This window comes from Mus musculus, chromosome 5, assembly GCF_000001635.26.
Source record: "Mus musculus strain C57BL/6J chromosome 5, GRCm38.p6 C57BL/6J".
Classification (NCBI taxonomy): Eukaryota; Metazoa; Chordata; class Mammalia; order Rodentia; family Muridae; genus Mus; species Mus musculus.
Genome location: NC_000071.6, coordinates 135,439,778 through 135,457,706, shown reverse-complemented (window position 1 = coordinate 135,457,706; position 17,929 = coordinate 135,439,778). Strand labels below are relative to the sequence as shown.

At 49.4% G+C, this 17,929-nt stretch overlaps 1 protein-coding gene across 7 annotated transcripts in view; it reads left to right on the top strand.

The window, feature by feature from the left end:
- The window catches only part of Hip1 (huntingtin interacting protein 1), a 138,828-nt gene that overhangs the window by 87,617 nt on the left and 33,282 nt on the right, over positions 1-17,929 (top strand). For all 7 annotated transcript variants that reach the window (NR_168637.1, XR_868560.3, NM_001382848.1 and 4 more), the window contains 8 exons: positions 612-668; positions 2,562-2,642; positions 4,831-4,907; positions 6,072-6,133; positions 7,883-8,023; positions 12,915-12,972; positions 17,383-17,458; positions 17,545-17,685. Coding sequence is in view for 5 of the 7 variants with exons in the window: in NM_001382848.1 (NP_001369777.1) it covers positions 612-668; positions 2,562-2,642; positions 4,831-4,907; positions 6,072-6,133; positions 7,883-8,023; positions 12,915-12,972; positions 17,383-17,458; positions 17,545-17,685 (693 nt within the window). In the remaining 2 variants the exon portion in view is untranslated. The remainder of the gene's footprint in view (positions 1-611; positions 669-2,561; positions 2,643-4,830; positions 4,908-6,071; positions 6,134-7,882; positions 8,024-12,914; positions 12,973-17,382; positions 17,459-17,544; positions 17,686-17,929) is intronic.

The following is a 17,929-nucleotide window of genomic DNA, read 5'->3' as shown; positions in this document are numbered from 1 at the left end:
AGCCCATTAGTTAGGGATGAGGGGGCGGAGACAAAGGATTGCCAATCACTTCCGGATTCACGCTGGGCCCCTTTGGCCAGGTGATCAGCCATATTTCTGATCATAAAATCCCACACTTGATATTTGTGCCTCTTGTATTATCATCTCTTGCAATCTTCTCTCATTTTGTGGATCTCTGGGCTCAAATGCTTTTTGAAATACTGAGCCAAGTTTGTGTCTACCTGTATCAACCAGTCCCAGAGGCACCTGGGCTGGGAGGCAGACGCTCTTAGCAAACCCTCTGTGCTCAGTAACATTGTAACATTGAGTGTGTACCCCACACACACCTCCTTTCCCCCCTCCTGGCCCCTATCAAAAGTAATTGTGAGCCCAGCACAACAGTCGGTGGAACCGAGATAGAAGGAGAGAACTGATTTCTGAATATTGTCCACTAATCTCTACATGTGTGCTCTGACACCTGCACGAGTGTATCAGAATGTGTGTGCACCCGCGCGCGCACACACACATACACATTATATAAAAAAGAGGCTACTGCCAGATCCCCACCCGAGCCCCGGGTAGGCTGCTCTCTGGCCACCCCGTCTCCCCTCATGACTCTTCTTCTTTTCTAGGTGCTGAAAGACTCTCTGAGATACAAAAATGAGTTAAGCGACATGAGCAGGATGTGGGTGAGTATGAAGATGTACCGGGGACCCCTACTTCTCATCCCAACACATCCAGACACAGATCCAGTGATCTCTTCTGGCCTCCTCAAACATGCACATGTGCAGGGCACACACAAAGCACCTATACGCATAATAATAAAGGGAAAACATTGAAGACTGATTATTTGTTGGAGGGCTCCATATGTAGCCCAGGCTAGCCTGGAACTTGTACCCTTCTACTTTAGCCTCCTAAACACTGGATTATCAGCATGCACTGCGGGGAGAGTATGGCGGGGATTTGAGTATATGCACTGGGTGTGACGGCCAGCTGTGGTCATGCCAGCTGTCAGCGACAGGTGTTCCTCAGGAGCCGTCCATCTTGGGGTTTGTTGTCTGTTTTTGAGACAGGGTCTCTAGTGCTAGCTGTTTGGGAATTCACCAGGTAGACCAGGCTGGCCTCAAATTCACAGACATCGCCCCACCTCTGCTTCCCACGTGCTGGGATGTAAGGCGGGCCACCACACCACGCCAAGCCTTCCACCTTGAGTTCTGAGACAGGAGCTCCTCAGACGTGTGGCTCACTGATTAGGTTCAGCTGGTTGTCCAGTGAGCCCTGGGTATCCTCCCGTGTCTGCCTCTCCAGCCCTGGAGTTGCAGCCGTGCCTCCTAAGTCCTGAGGATGTAGCTCAGGTCCTCTTGCCAGCCCCGTTTTTCTTTTCTCTCAAGCCTCCTTTTTTAATGGACCGATTGGGTTTCACTGTGTAACTCAGGCTTCCATTCCAGAGCCTCCTGCCTCAGTTTCCCCAGTGCTGGGATCACAGATGTACAAGGCTACACCTGGATTCCTTTAAAATATCTTTTTTTTTTTTTTTTTTTTTTTTGTCTCTGGGATGGGAGTGGGGGTCTGACGTAGGCCAGAAGAGGGTCTCACACCCACTGGAGCTGGAGTTACAGGCAGCCGTGAGCTGGGAACTGAACTCGGGTCCTCTGTAAGCGCAGCATGCACTCTTGACTGCTGAGCCATGTCTCCAGCCCGTCTTTTCAGGAGCTTGTGCCTCGCAAATATTTTATGGCTATATTAATGATACCCATGCCATACATTGCTTTCTATAATCCCCTTATCCGTCCTTGGAGCTCTGCTTGGCCATCTGGTATTTCTGATGAATTTTAGTTTTTCTGCCCGTTTTCCTTTTGTGCGTGTTGATTCCCCACCGGGAACGCAATTCTTTGAAGTCGGTAACGAAGACAGGTTCCTCCAGAGAGAACCCGTGTTCGCCTCCATAGAGATCGCTCTCAATTAAACGCTCCGCTGGCTGTTTATGAAGTCTAGGGAGGTGCCCTGGGAGTGTTGGCTGGGTCTCCTTCCCAGCACTGGAATTTACCTCTTTTTAATCACAGAACTGAGTGGAGGAAACTGAAATTGATTGTCCTCCAGGATTCCCTCCATGTTAGAGTACCGGCTAGAAATGAACACCCTTTACATTTCTATTTATTTTTTTAGGTTGCATGTGTGTGTGTGCATGTATGTGTGCGTGCATGTGTGTGGAGAGGAGGGTCCGTGCATGCCACCACACATGGCTGCCAGAGTCCTTGTTTCTCCTCCACTGTGTGGGACCCTGAAGTTATCAGGCCTGGTGGAAAACAGCTTTACCCTCTGGACCATTTTTCTGCCTCATCTTTAAAAATAACATTTATTCTGTGTGTTGGGGTGGACTGGACACACAAGTGATAAGTCAAATGACACCTTGTCTGTGGTGGTCAGTCCCCCGCTTCCATCAGGCAGGTCCCAGGGATTAAACTAAGGTTGTTGTACCTGGCAGCAGCAGCCCTCGTCCACTGAGCAATCAGCCGGCCCAAGAAGATTTAAGAGGCAGCCCTGCCTCAAAACTGATGCAACTTCCTCTCTTCTTCCCCAAGGGCCACCTGAGCGAGGGGTATGGACAGCTTTGCAGCATCTACCTCAAACTGCTGAGAACAAGGATGGAGTACCACACCAAAGTGAGCATCTGTCTGCCATTCTCCATGGCTCCACTTGCTTAACCCAACCTCCCTCCAGCCCCACCTCCCTCCAGCCCCCTGCCCCTTCAAGCCCCGCCTCCCTCCAGCCCCTCCTTGGTCTTTATTATCACTTTGAGGAACAGCCTGGGACCTCAGGGAGTGGGGATGCTATGGCCTGACTCTGTGAGGGGCAATCAACTGATAGAACAGTGGTGCGAAGGAGCCCAGGATGTGACCAGCCATCCAACCTACGCTCATGGGTTGTACTGTTCCTCATTTCACAAATAGGAAAACCACCAACATCTAGTGGGAAGTGTTCCCTGGGAAAATCTAGATATCTAGATATAGAAATAGGTTAGATAGATCGATAGATAGATCAATAGATAGAGGTTTTTTGTTATTTGGTTTTTCAAGACAGGGTTTCTCTGTGTAGCCCTGGCTGTCCTGGAACTCACTCTGTAGACCAGGCTGGCCTCAAACTCAGAAATGCACCTGCCTCTACCTCCCAAGTGCTGGGACTAAAGGCATGCGCCACCACGCCCAGCTTAGATAGAGTTTTTATGTGGCTTGCATATATGTATATGCACCATGTGCATGCAGTGCCCAAGGGAGCCAGAAGAGGGCAGCAGATCCTCTGGAAGAAGAGGTATAGAAAGTTCTGAGGTTCCCTAGTGGTGCTGGGAACTCAACTTCCCTCCTATGAAAGAGCAGCAAGTGCTGCTAACTGCTGAGCCACCTCTTGATGGTTTGTTTGCTTGTTTATTGGTGGTGGTAGGGTCAGAGGACATGATATGAGAGTCAGTTCTCTCAGGGAGGGGAAGATAGCTAGCTTAGAGACTAAGAGCACAGACTACTTTTAAAAGAGCTCAGTTCCCAGCACCCACACTGAAGTAATCACCTGTCATTGCAGTTCCAGGGGACCCATGGCCCTTTGTACACTGTGAGGGCACCAAGCATATACACAGTGTACATTTCATATGTGTGAGCAAAACACTCATACACATAAATAAAAATAAACCTTAAAAAGACAATCTTTTAGAGTCATGTGGTGGTGACTCACACCTTTAGTCCCAGCATTTGGGGAGGCAGAGGAAGGCGGATCTTTGTGAGTTTGAGGCCAGTCTGGCCTATAGAGTGAGTTCTCCTAGGACAACTCAGGCTACACAGAGAAACCCTGTCTCGAATCCCCTCCCCGCAAAGGAGTGATAAAGATGGAGTCTCATCTTGTTTTAACTCCATGTCAAAGTGTCACTCTGCAATTTAGAAGCTCTTTGATGCAATGGCCACCTGTCTCATTATGATCTGTTGCCTTGTCCTGTGGTGTCCAGCAGCTGAGGCAGGAGGCTTACTTGAATCCAGGAGGAGATGTAGCTAAATGATCAGAGCGCTTGCCCTAGTATGCATGAAGCCCACCTAGCACTGCACAAGCCTAGTAAAGTTTGCATAACTGTACCTCTAGCACTTAGGAGGTGGAGACAGGAGGATCAATAAGTTCAACATTGTCCTTAGCTACATAGTATATTTCAATAGACCCTGGGCTACATGGGACCCTGCCTCAAAACAAAACCAAAACAAAAAAACAAAACAAAACAACAACAAAAAAAAACTTGAATACATGGTCCTGTGTCTTCTGGACTCCATGAGCTCACAGTAGCAGCTCTGGTAAACGGCCAAGGCTGAGGAGATTGACTGGGAATCAGAAGAGACCCGTGACAAATGAACGTGAACTGCCCAGGGATTCCAGATGATGGGGGGGGGGGATCATTTTCACATGCTAGGTCTCATTGTTCCTTGGAAGACCATGCTTAGAGTGTTCCGGGGCTCGTGTTGCAAGAGAGGAACTTTCAGCTCTAAGGGAGGAGCCTTCAGTTCTGATGATGGGTATTCAATAGTATGTGTTCTTTCTTGGGAGCCAGGAAAGGGTCTGTCTGTGTTTGGGAGGTCATATAGACTGACCCAGTCTTCTTCAAAAGGGTGTAGTTGACCTAGGACTGCTACCTGCTTACTATAGGCAGTTTGTATCCACCCTGGTCTCCTTGGACTGTATAGGGGCTTTTTTTTTTCTTTTTCATGAGGTACCAGTGCTTGCTAGGGAACCACTACCTCTAATAACACTCTCTACCCACTGAGCTGCATCCTCAGCCCTCTTGTGCTTCATTCTCTCTTCCTTCACTCAAATTCCTTACAGAATCCCAGGTTCCCGGGCAACCTCCAGATGAGTGACCGACAGCTGGATGAGGCCGGAGAAAGTGACGTTAACAACTTGTAAGTGGCCATCTTTCTGCTCCAGGCCCAGTGGGGAAGTACGCCTTTGTGATTTTGCCCCTGGTGATGGTGAGAGGGTCTGACGGAAGGAGGCAGAGGCTGGGGTGAGGGTTAAGTCCCCTAGGTAACTTGTCCTCAGGGCCACTTATTGCTAGTGCTGAGTCCAGCTGGAATCCTGCCCAGACGTATTTCACAGTGGCTTCCTGGTCTTAGCCTCCACTTTCTTTCTTTCTTTTTTTTTTTAAAAAGATTTTATTTATTTATCTATTTTATGTATATGAGTACACTGTAGCTGTACAGATGGTGTGAGCCTTCATGCGGTTCCTGGGAATTGAATTTAAGACCTCTGCTCGATCAGGCCAGCCCCGCCCCGCTCGCTCCACTCCTGCTTGCTCTGGCTCAAAGATGTATTATTTTAAATAAGTACACTGTAGCTGTCTTCAGGCACACCAGAAGAGGGCGTCAGATCTCATTATGGTTGGTTGTGAGCCACTATGTGGCTGTTGGGATTTGAACTCAGGGCCTTCGGAAGAGCAGTCAGTCCTCTTAACCGCTGAGCCATCTCTCCAGCCCCAGCCTCCACTTTCTAACCTAAGACTAAGCACTGTCGTCATCTCTCATTCTCCCTGTGTAACATTGAGAGGCTTAGGAGGAAGCAAGGGTGTGTGCATATGCAGACAAAAATACACCTGTGTGCACACGGGAACCCTCCGCATAGGGAAGCAGGACAGAGCACAGGGGTGGTGTAAAAACTTGGCTTTAGTGGCTGGGGGTGTGGCTCAGTGGTAGAGCTCCTGACTAGAATCCCCCAGGGAGGGGCTGGGGGTGTGGCTCAGTGGTAGAGCTCCTGACTAGAATCCCCCAGGGAGGGGCTGGGGGCGTGGCTCAGTGGTAGAGCCCCTGCCTAGAATCCCCCAGGAAGGGGCTGGGGGCGTGGCTCAGTGGTAGAGCACCTGCCTAGAATCCCCCAGGGAGGGGCTGGGGGCGTGGCTCAGTGGTAGAGCCCCTGCCTAGAATCCCCCTGGGAGGGGCTGGGGGCGTGGCTTATGTGTATCATACTTCCTTCAAATGTGAAAGGTCGTGGATTTCATCCCCAGCATTGGGTTGGGGTGTTGAGGGTGAGTCAGGCCTATGGACTTTAATTTCTGTTTCTTCTTGTGTTAGTTTTCAGCTCACAGTGGAGATGTTTGATTACCTGGAGTGTGAACTGAACCTCTTCCAGACTGGTAAGTCTCCTTCCCTCTTAGCCGAGCCAGGCTGTCATGGGAATCAATCTCCTGATTCCCAGCCTGGCTCTGCATGATCCAGCTGGTGTCGCCCCTTTGTTGTTGGTCTTTTTTGTATCGCTGTAGCGCAGTCTAGCCTCATACTCACAGCATCCTCCTAGCCCAGCCATCTGAGCATCGGGAATACAGGCTTGCACTGCCACATCCATCTGGCTGAGCGCCATTTGTCACGCAGCTCAGAGAGCATCGAAGCAGGCCTGTCACACCAGTCCTTGTTCTCTCCTCGCAGGCAGAGGTGGATGCTCCTGAAGGTTTTTTTTAAGATCCACCCACCTCTGGCTCCAGAGTGCTAAGACTAAAGGCAAGTGTGCTAGGCTGCTCCTGAATATTATTGAAGAAAGTTATTCCATAGCAGATAGGGAGACCAGCTCCTCTACCCCTCCCAAGGAGATTCCCTCTGGAAGTCCTGACCATCAAGTCCCCAGAGGCTACTTTGTCCTTTCTGAGAACCATTGGATGGTGACCACAGTTCCAGTTAGTCCTGTCTGTGATTGGAGCAGGCCTTCTATCAAGGCATACTTTCTGCTAAGAAGGATGGTTGTTCATGAGCTGGGGATACGGCTCAGCTTGTAGAGTGCTTGCCTAGCGTGCACACACATAGCTCTGGGTATGTGTATAAGCTTGGATATGGTACACATACCTGTAATTACAACACTGCGGATCAGAAGTTCAGGGACAGCCTAAACTCCTAGCAGGTAGTCGTGAACCGCTCACTGGTTTCATCAGACCTTGTGAGACATGGGCGATCATACCTATGATGCTTCACAGAAGAGCTTCCTGAAGCCCGGCCAGGCTGAGAAATGTGTCTCCAGCCACAATGCTGTAGCTGGTGTTGGGGGTCAGGGGGCATTCCTGGGGTTAGATGGAGATAGCTCTGCTTTCTTGTCAAATAGGAGCCTGAGAAAGCGGGTCCACACAGATACCTGCCTTACAATGACAGCTGCTTTTAATTTGTGTGGAGAAAGGCTGCCTTTGATTAGCGTTGTTCAGTGTAGATGGTTCTTTTTTCTCTGTCTCTCCGTCTCTGCCACCAGACAAACTCACTCACATGGTCCATGCAGACTGACAAGGTGAAACAACCCCAGGACTCTGTGCCTTCTCATGGCCCCTAGCAAGCTCCATACAGTTTGAGACAACAGGGCGGTCTTGCATTACTGCTACATATATTCACTAGGCTCAGTGGCCAGCCAGTGCAAGAAAACTGTCGGCCTTTGCCAGTGGGTGAGATGACAGCCTACAGCCAGCCCATCCACCACCCGAGTAGAGAGTAAGGTAATGTGGGTGGACGCCAGGAGTAAGAAAGTGAGGCAAAACCTGTAGCACCATTGGTATTGTGCTTGCCTAGCATGCACCAAGTCCAAGGTTCAAATTCTACACAGACTGTGCATGGCGGGACATACTTCTCCCAGCGCTGAGGAGGTAGAGACAGGAAAGAAGGGAAATATGGTGAGTGTTCCTGATCAGCGTCAGCTTGTGGACAGTCTTCTTTTGGTTTCCTGAGACAGGGTTTCTCTGTGTAGCCCTGGCTGTCCTGGAACTCGCTCTGTTGACCAGGCTGGCCTCGAACTCAGAGATCCACCGGCCTCTGCCTCCTGAGTGCTTACAGGCACACTACATCTGGTCATATATCATCCCCCTGATTCTGTCCTATGGTGGAGATTCCTACCTCACTGTGGTCTTTCTCCACAGTGTTCAACTCCTTGGACATGTCCCGTTCGGTGTCCGTGACCACGGCTGGCCAGTGCCGCCTCGCACCGCTCATCCAGGTCATCCTGGACTGCAGTCACCTCTATGACTACACTGTCAAGCTGCTCTTCAAGCTCCACTCCTGTGAGTATCTCGGTCCCAGCCAACTTGTATCAGGATAGGCTCAGGGTTGCAGCCTCCGCAAGCCCCCAGAGGTCTGCAGGAGCGCACGCTGTACGTGTGGCCTTTGGCTCTGGCCCAAAGGGCCTTTGGCTCCCAGTCATCTCAGAATGAAAAGGAGCAACCCAAGCTTTAGATTACCCATCCCGCTCCTGTCTTTGCAGTCCTGTGTCTAAGGATGGTTCTCTCTGTTCACCTCCAGCTCCAGCTCCACCATTTCCCAAGATATGATGTATTCTTAGACCCACATAAAGGACAACACACCTACAGGAGCTAATACAGTGACCTCCAAACCATGTAGCAGCCCAGTCCTTTGTAACAGATGGAATTTTGTAGAGAAATAGAAAACAGAAAACAGATGCAGGGCTAGTGTAGCTCAGTGGGGGCACAATGCTGAGAAGTCCCAAGCTGAGGGTATAGCTTATGGTACAGCATTTGGTATAATCCCCCAGTGAGGGGCTGGGGGCGTGGCACAGTGGTAGAGCCCCTGCCTAGAATCCCCCAGTGAGGGGCTGGGGGCCTGGCTCAGTGGTAGAGCCCCTGCCTAGAATCCCCCAGGGAGGGGCTGGGGGCCTGGCTCAGTGGTAGAGCCCCTGCCTAGAATCCCCCAGGGAGGGGCTGGGGGCGTGGCTCAGTGGTAGAGCCCCTGCCTAGAATCCCCCAGTGAAGGGCTGGGGGCCTGGCTCAGTGGTAGAGCCCCTGCCTAGAATCCCCCAGGGAGGGGCTGGGGGCGTGGCTCAGTGGTAGAGCCCCTGCCTAGAATCCCCCAGTGAGGGGCTGGGGGTGTGGCTCAGTTATAGAGATCTTAACTAACACGCAAAATGCCCTGAGTTCAATCCCCACAGTACAGAATGATGAAATACAGTTGGATGTGGTGGCACGTGCCTACAGTCCCAGCAGGAGGCAAAGGCAGAAGGCATCTCTGCCAATTCAAGGCCAGCCTGAGCTACATACTCCTTTCTAGGCTAGCCTTGTTTACACAGTAGAATGCTTTCTTAAAAATAAAGCAATAAGCAAATCATAGTTGATCCAAGCAAGGGAGGGCTGTACCCTTGTCTAAGAGCTGCTGCTTTATAGAAGTTTTTATCCTGGTTGACCTCATTTTAAAATCTGGGGCAATGGGATGGACTGGCAGTGGGTTAAGGGCAGGCTGGCACCGGATAGGAGTCAGCTGGCTGGGGCTAGAGGATATAGGCATGATGGCTCAAGGGATAGGCACCTGCCACCAGGTCTGATAACCTGAGTTCTCTTTCCAGAGCCCACATCATGGAAGGAGAGAACCCACCACACAAGTTGCCCTTTGACTTTCATACATGCACATGGATGCAGGCGCACACCCACACAGTCAATCCATCCATCTTTTTAAATGTGAGGGAGCAGGCTCCTCCTGGGCCAGCTTGGATAGCTGCCTTATACCATCCAGAATCTCCCATCTTTAAATGCAAATTCCCCATATAAAGCTGTTGTAAATCCTCACTGGCAGATTTTAGGCAAGTGTTCTATCACTGAATCATGTTCTCGGCCCCTCATTGCCATATGCCAAGGTGGCCACCCTGAAGAGTGCTCACAGCATGGTGGGAAACGGAAAACCTTGTAGATATGAATGGATGCTGTTCAGCTTTCATAACCCAAAACAGACAAGGGTGTGTGGCTGAGCAGTGGCGGTAAGTACCATAATCCCTGAATTTTGAAGGTTCAAGAAGAAGATTGGAAATGTATTGTCAACCAGGGCGACATGGTGAATCCAAGGCCTGCCCAGTTGACATAGCAAATCCCTGTCTGAAGGGGAAAAAAATAAAATTAAACTTAACACACACACACATACACACACACACACAACACATGCACACCCACATGAAACAGGTGATATTTCCTAACAGTTGACTTACAAGTAATGACCTGGTTGCAGTTTTATTTTTAACATGTTTTTTTATTCCATGTATTTATATGTTTATTCATGTGTTTGTCTTGGCAATGCCTGTGTGTTCATACACACATGTAGAAGTCAGAGGATAATTCCCGGGGATCCGTTCTCTCCTTCTGTCATGGGTCCCAGCAACAAAACTCAGGTCCTCAGGCTGGGCAGAAAGTGCCTCTGCCTGGAACCACTCCGCGGTCACACCTGTTTATCTGAGACTGGCTAAGAGAAGCCAGAGACACTGATTGATCTGGGGTCTTTTCCCTAGAGGGTGCCTGCAGTGTGCTCTTCCAGGATTAGCAGGGTTTGGTGCCCTAGGGTGTGCTTATAGGAAGCAGAGAGGGTAGATCAAATCCCAAGGAAAGGAGAGCCTGTTGCTTAGAAACGCCATCAGTAAGCCCTGTTGGCAGAGGGCTTTCCTTGTTGGCAGGTGTGGAAACCTGCAGTCCCTCCCCTCAGTGCCCCCCCCCCAGGACCACATAACCAGGGTATGTGGCCCACACCTGTAATCTCAGCCCTTGAAATGTAGGAGCAGGAGAATCAGGTCAGCCTGGATTACATGTCAAATAGATATAGATAAGGGCTGGAGAGGTGGCTCAGCAATTAATAACGCTAACTGCTTTTTCAGAGGACCTGGGTTTGATTTTCAGTATCCACATGGTGGCTCAAAACCATCTCTAACCCCAGTTCTAGTACATCCAACATCCTCTTCGGACTCCCGAGAGCATTTCATCCACACTGCTCACAAACATACATGAAGGTTAAACACTCATGTGCACAAAAATATATAGATTTAAAAAGTTAAATAAACATAAATACCAAGTATAGGTGAATTTATTTTTATTTATGTATTTTTGTTTTGTTCTGTTTATTTGATAGAGTTTTATATGTACCAAGTTGGCCTTGAACTCAAAATGTAGTCCAGGATAACCTTGGTTCCTAACCCTCCTACCTCTGATCTGATCCCAGACAGTGGGATTACAGGCATAAGCCACCAAACCCAACCTTCTGTTGTAATGTATTAGCATGACGTTTGTTAGTGTATGAGCCCATATCGATACTTCTTTGTGTCCTGTAAAGGAACATATACTAACTAGGCAAGCACTTTGCTGCCGAGCCACGCCATCCAGCCCTTTAAGGGGGGGGGGGGATTCTAGGCAGGTGCTCCTCCACTGAGCCACGCCCCCAGCTCCTTATTGGAGGATTCGAGCTGATGCGCTACCACTGAGCCCCGCCCCAGCCCCTCCCTGGGGGATTCTAGGCAGGGGCTCTACCACTGAGCCATGCCCCCAGCCCATCACTGGGGGATTCTAGGCAGAGGCTCTACCACTGAGCCACGCCCCCAGCCCCCTCACTGGAGGATTCTAAAGCAAGTGGCTTATCTCTGAGCCACACTCATTATACTTTATAACTTATTTTCAGCTAAAGTTAGTACTTCCATGCTCTTATTCATAATTGTTACCCAGTTTCCTTTTCTAAGATGGGATCCCATAACACTTAGTCATTGCTTCTTCTTAGGCCCATTGTAGCTGTGACAGCTTGTCAGACTTCCTTTGTTTTTGATGACCTTGACAGGTTTGAGTTCTGGTTATTTTTTTTTTAATGGAATCTTCCTCAATTCAGCTGCTCTCACATAACTGAGATTGGTTGTTTTGGAATTAAGTGCAATGTCTATCCTGGGTGTAACTGTATCTTTTTTGGTTTGTTTTTGAAACAAGGTCTCTCTCTACGTGGTCCTGGCTAACCTTCAGCTCCTTATCTGCCTGGCTCAAGGCCCACACTCCTCTCCTCCCCGCTCCATCTCCCACCCCAGACAGGGTTTCTCTGTAATAGAGCCCTGTCTATCCAGGACTTACTTTGTAGACTAAGCTGGTCTTGAACTATCCAGATCTGTCTGCCTCTGTCTCCGAGTATTGGGATTAACGGCGTGCCCGACCATGCCCAGCGCGTTACCTTCAAAAATGAGAATGTATACATATAATTTGTGATTATATCGTTCCTTCAAAACAATTAAGAATAAAGCTTGTTGGCATTTATCTGTAATCAGAGGCAGAGACAGGAGGAGAGTGAGAAGTCCCGGGCCAGCCTGGGCTATGTAGTAAGTTCCAGGACAGTCAGTGCTACAGTGTGAGGCTGTATCTCAATTGAGTAAAGAAAAAGCACAGCACGGTGGCAGGGTTTGTTCTTCTGGGTACAAGAGATGCCAAGGCAGGAGTATGGCTTATGTCCAGAAGTTCAAGGTTAGACTCGTGTGTCAGAAAGAAAAAGGGGAGATATAAGGAAGGGAGGAAACTGGGGGAAAGGGGCAGAGGGGTTTAAATTGGTAAATGAAATCAAACTGAGCATGTAGCCTGTTGCCTGCAATCCCAGCACATAGGAGAACGAAGCAGGAGGCTCATGAGTCCAAAGCCAGTCTGAGCTATACAGCAAGACCTTCTCTCAAAATTAAATAAAATGAAAAATGAGTCTTGATGCATCGTTGAAATATCCAGCCTTTCATGTGGTCTGCAACATAAAAGGACCCCAGAGAAGCAACTTCTTAGTCAGGGATTGGCCCTGAGGACCAGTACTTCTGCAGTGTGACAGAATTAGCCACACCCTGTAGCCTAGGATGTACCCCACCCCTGAGAAAGAACCCCACTCGCACTTGCCCTCATCAGTCTCGCAGCAGCTGATGGACCCACACCTCCCCCTGGGATGGATGCAAACCCCATCCCACCCAGCCGGCCCAGAGCAGTGAAGTGGAAGAATGCAGAGGCTGAGCATCCTGCTGTTCATGCAAGGCTTCCTTAGTTACCAAACCTGGGGCATCTCAGCTAGGAGTGCCAGCCTGGGAAGGCTGGCCCCTCCCTCAGCCCTGGTGGGGCTTGCCTGCCACACAGCACCACCCGCCCCCCACTTCCATGAACTTACATGCTCCTACGGTTTTCCCCCCAGGTCTTCCAGCTGACACCCTGCAGGGCCACCGAGACCGCTTCATGGAGCAGTTCACAAAGTAAGTGGCCCTAGGAAAGGGAACGAAATCCAAGCAAAAAGTACCGTCCTGGGCCAGGGTAAAATACCTGCCGCCTAAGCATGAAGACCTGAGTTCAGATCCCTAGAACTCATGGAAAAAGCCAGTGGCTGAACACATCTGTAACATTGGAGACAGAGACAGTGGGACCCCTGAGGCTCAGTGGCCAGCCATACTAGCAGTGTCTCGAGTTCTAAGCTCAGTGACAGGCCCTGTCTCAAAATCAAGTGGAGAGTGAGAGGAAGAAAACTGACACTGACTTATTAATGTTAGCATGCGTGTGGCATATACATACTTATGGTCATCTGTACACAGACGCTCATGCACACACCACACACAAATACAAACACATGCATACTGTGATGGTTTGCATATGTTTGGCCCAGGGAATGGCACTATTAGGTGTGGCCCTGTGGGTCTTCACTCTTCAGTTAAACCCCTGTGGAGATCCTGGAAGTGGTAGTGGTGTACATCTTTGGTCCCAGCATTCCAGATCTCTGTGAGTTGGTGACCAGCCTGGTCTACATGCTAAGTTCCAGGAGAACCAGGCCTACAGAGAGAGACCCTGACTCAAAAAAGGAAAGCCAAACAAACAAACTCTCTGTGGACACAACCCCACAGACATGGCCCAGGTGTGAAGTGAACAATGCAGATCACACCCACACCCCACCCTTAGCTCCCCCCACCCCATGCCTCTTGTATTTTCTTCTTACCCCCACTTTGCCTCCTCCCAACCATATACTACTTCCCTTCTCCTTACATGTTCTATACATGTATATGTTTAAATCTGGAGCCTGTGCAGTAGTGAAAACATGGGAATACTTGGCTGTGTCTGGTTTATTTCACTTAGCTTGATAGTGTCCAGTTCCCTGCATGCAACATTTATGTATTCTGCGTGTGTGTGTGCATGTGAGTCTGTGGAGCACGTGTGAAGATCAGAGATCAGTTTTCAGGAGTCAGTCCTCTCCTACCATGTGGGACCAAGGATCTAATGCAGGCCTGAGGCTTGGTGGCACATTTCCTTACCCACTGAGCCACCTCGCCAGCCCTGTAAGTTCTTCACCTTGTGGCTGAATGCAACCCCACTCTGTACGTAGACCACATCCTTTTTACCCTTTGATCTATTGATGGACATATAAAATGCTTCCATGCCTTTGCTATTGTGAATGGCACCACAGTGTACATGGGTATAAAGGTATCTCTTTGCTTTGAATGTTGAATTAACATTCCTGCAGATATATACCAGGCCGTGTTACTGACAGACTGTATGGCATTTCTAGTCTTTTGGGAACCTTTTGAGTTCTATTGTGGCTATACCACTTTACCTTCCTGCCAACAGTGTATTAGGATTCTTCTAAACCCATATTCTCATCCCCATGTTTTATACATACGTACATACATGTATATATGTATACATTGGTGTCTTAGTTTCATGTCTGTTGTGATAAAATACCCTGACATAAGGCAACTTAAGGGCAAAGGGGTTTATTTGATGTAGAATTCTAGGTTCCAGTCTGTTGTTTCAGGGAAGTCAAGGCAGGACCGTGTGGCATGTAGACACATCCCATCCACGAGCAGAGAGAGAATGGATGCATGCATGCTTGGTGCTTAGCTAGCTTTCTCTCCTGCATGGCCCCAAACCAGGGAATGGTGCTGCCCACAGTGGGCTAGGTCATCCACATCAAGGAAGATAAATCAAAGCAGTCCCCCACAGTCAACTTCATATAGACAGTCCCATGATGAGACTCTTTCCAGATGATTCTAGACTGTGTCAAGTTGGCAATTCAAACTAACCCTCACGGTTGGCCCTTTGTATTTGCTCTTTTGTGAGTCCTTTGTGAGGCAGCCATCTTGACTTAGCTTGTTTTCCCGGTGAACGTCTTCATCCTTGACCATGGCCTCTAAAGCCATGGCTGGTGCTTCACTTATTCATTCCCTCAGGAGAAGTCAAAGGACAAGCACAGGGTAGAACTCCACACACAGGGTTGAACTAAGCCCCTAGTTTCCTCACTCCACTGGGGAAGCCTGGTGCGTGTCCTATGATGAATGGCTTACTAAATCCTGAGAGACAGGCCCTGAGGCTGGTTTCCTGGAATGTGAATTCCAGTAGCTTGCAAAAGCACTGTCGTCTCTTACTGTTGGCACCAACCCAGAGAGCCGGGACATGTGGTCAGCTCATTTTATATCCTTCCATCCCCCGCACCCGGCCCCCTCCCCCAGCTTATGAAAAAGCTGCTTCATTTTCTCTTCCACACAGAGGTGAATGTTCTAGAAGGCCTCGCGGTCCTGGAGTTCGGGGAAAGCTGTAGCAATATTACAGGGACACTTTGGTTTGGGGGTCTGATGGGCCGTGGTGAGACCCAGGGGAGGGGCTAGTTGACGGTTGAATGAACAGAAGGTCTGAAGTTCTATGCTGCAACCAACGTCGGCTAGAGCTTCCGTTCCTCCGTTATGTGGGCTTTCTTGGTCTATAATGTTTTTACTCAGATAAAAGGCTTAACAAGGAGGGAAGTGCTTTCTGGGGCCTGGAATTTGGCTCAGTTGCACAGTGCTTGCCTACCATGTGTGAAGCCTTAGGTTCCAACCTGTGATACTGTGGGATAGCCTGAGAGAGCGAAGGGGAATGCGGTAGCATAGAACAGAACAGAACAGAACAGAACAGAACAGAACAGAACAGAACAGAATAGAATAGAATAGAATGTAATAGAATACAATAGAATAAAAATGGAATAGAATGTTACATGCATTGAATGCTGGAGGAAGAGATGGGTAGGTTTCTGTGAGTTTGACGCCAGCCTGGTCTGCATAGTGAGTTCCAAACCAGGCAGAGCTACACTGTGAGAACCCTGTCTCAAAAACAAAAACAAAATTAAATTTAAAATTTTAAAAGAGAGAGAAAGAGGAATGGGATAGAACTAAATTGAAGTGTGTAGACTAGAAGAGATGAATGTTAGTTTCCGCATGGCTCTGTTTATCCAGGGTTAGGGCTTGGTGTAGGGATAGGGTGTTTGAGTGACTCCCCTGTGCCTGGAACTTGCTGACTACAGCTCAGCAGCGTACTTGAACCCTGACTACTTGAAGTTTCTGTTCTAACCTAGTGATGAGTAGTTCAGGAGCAAGAGAGGGATCTTCATTAGTCAGTAAGCTCCCCTCCCTGTTCCTGTGGCTCGCTGCGTCCTAATCTTGGAGAAAACCCATTTCCCTTTCATCTTCCTCAGAAGAAAAATCTGCCAGCAGCGGTGTGTCTTCCTCAGCCATGATGAAACGAGTTTGAGGATTTGGGCTTGTCATTGTGACAAAATGCCTCTCAAAAGCGACTTAAGGCAGCGGGGGTTTTGCTGTGGCTCACAGTCCATCGCCATGGGGAAGGCATGGTGACAGGAGCATTGGCCAACTGGTCACACTGCAAGCGCAGTCAGGAAGCTGCTGACGCCTTCAGTTGCATGACACACGTGCATGCATGTATTGATTTCCTAGGGCACATGCATGTGTAGACCAGAGGACCACTTAAGGGAATCCGTTCTTTCCTTCCACCCTGTGGGCCCCAGAGACTGAACTCAGGTCATCAGCCTTGGCAGCAAATGTCCTTATCCAAGGACCCATTTGGTCCTTATTCAGCCCGGAGGGATGGTGCCACCCGAATTCATGGGGCAAGAGGTTCTTCCTACCTCTCAGTTAAATCATTGGAAACATCCTCATAGGCACACCCAGAAGAGTGTCTCCATGGGGATTCCAATCCCAACGAGTTTTCATTAAGATTGGCCATCTCTGAGAGTCTTCACTGGGGTCTGTACTATTAAGTACTATTTTCTCACCACTGGTGACTGAGAATTCACTATAAAAGACCGAAATTGGATCCGAGCATGGTGGCCCAAGTCCTCTAATCCTATCATTCAGGAGGCAGAGGTAGGCAATCTCAGAGTTCAAGGCCAGCCTGGTCTACAGAGAGAATTCTAGGACAGGCAGTCCTATCTACACAGGGAAGTCCTGTTTCGTAAAACCAACCAAACAAGCTACAAAGACCTCAATCGGTTTCATTGTTTTAGAGATTTCATTTTCATTTATGTCTGGGCAGTGCAGAGAGCGAGAGAGATGGATGTGCGTGCCATGGAGTTTGCATGTGGAGGTCAGAGGGCAACTTCGTGGAGCCGGTTCTATCTTTCTAATTTATGTTAATTTCTAATTTCTGTGGGTTCTAGGAATCAAACTCAAGTCACCAGGCTTGCTGACCCACTGAGTCATCCCCCTGCCTCAGTAGTATCATAATTGAATTTTGCCATTATGGAGGGCAAACCGCCAACAGTTTGTGCCTTTAAGGTGACAGAGGGTGGGGATACCGAGGAGGGGCCGCCAGCCATATTCAGCACCCCTGAATTCCTTCCGCGTTCCCAGGTTGAAAGATCTGTTTCAGCGCTCCAGCAACCTACAGTACTTCAAGCGGCTCATTCAGATCCCCCAGCTGCCCGAGGTGAGTGTGCCTGAATGGACCCTGCACTGCCTCAGGGCCTGGCGGCTGAGCATCCTTTAAACGTGGGTCTCATCTTGCTTCTCCAGAATCCACCCAACTTCCTACGAGCCTCGGCCCTGTCAGAGCACATCAGTCCTGTGGTGGTGATCCCGGCAGAGGTGTCATCCCCAGACAGTGAGCCTGTCCTGGAGAAGGATGACCTCATGGACATGGACGCCTCCCAGCAGGTAGAGACCCCTGCGAGAGGAACTTGGCCCTTCCAGAATAGACAGAAGGATCGGAGAGGCTCCTAGCTTAGGTCTATCTGCTTAGATTAGGTCTGCTCGCCATTATTACTTGGAAATGGTGTCTCACTATGTTGCCCATTTTGGTCTCAAACTCCCGGGCTCTGGAAATCCTCCTGCCTCTGCCTCTGCCTCTGCCTCTGCCTCTGCCTCTGCCTCTGCCTCTGCCTCTGCCTCTGCCTCTGCC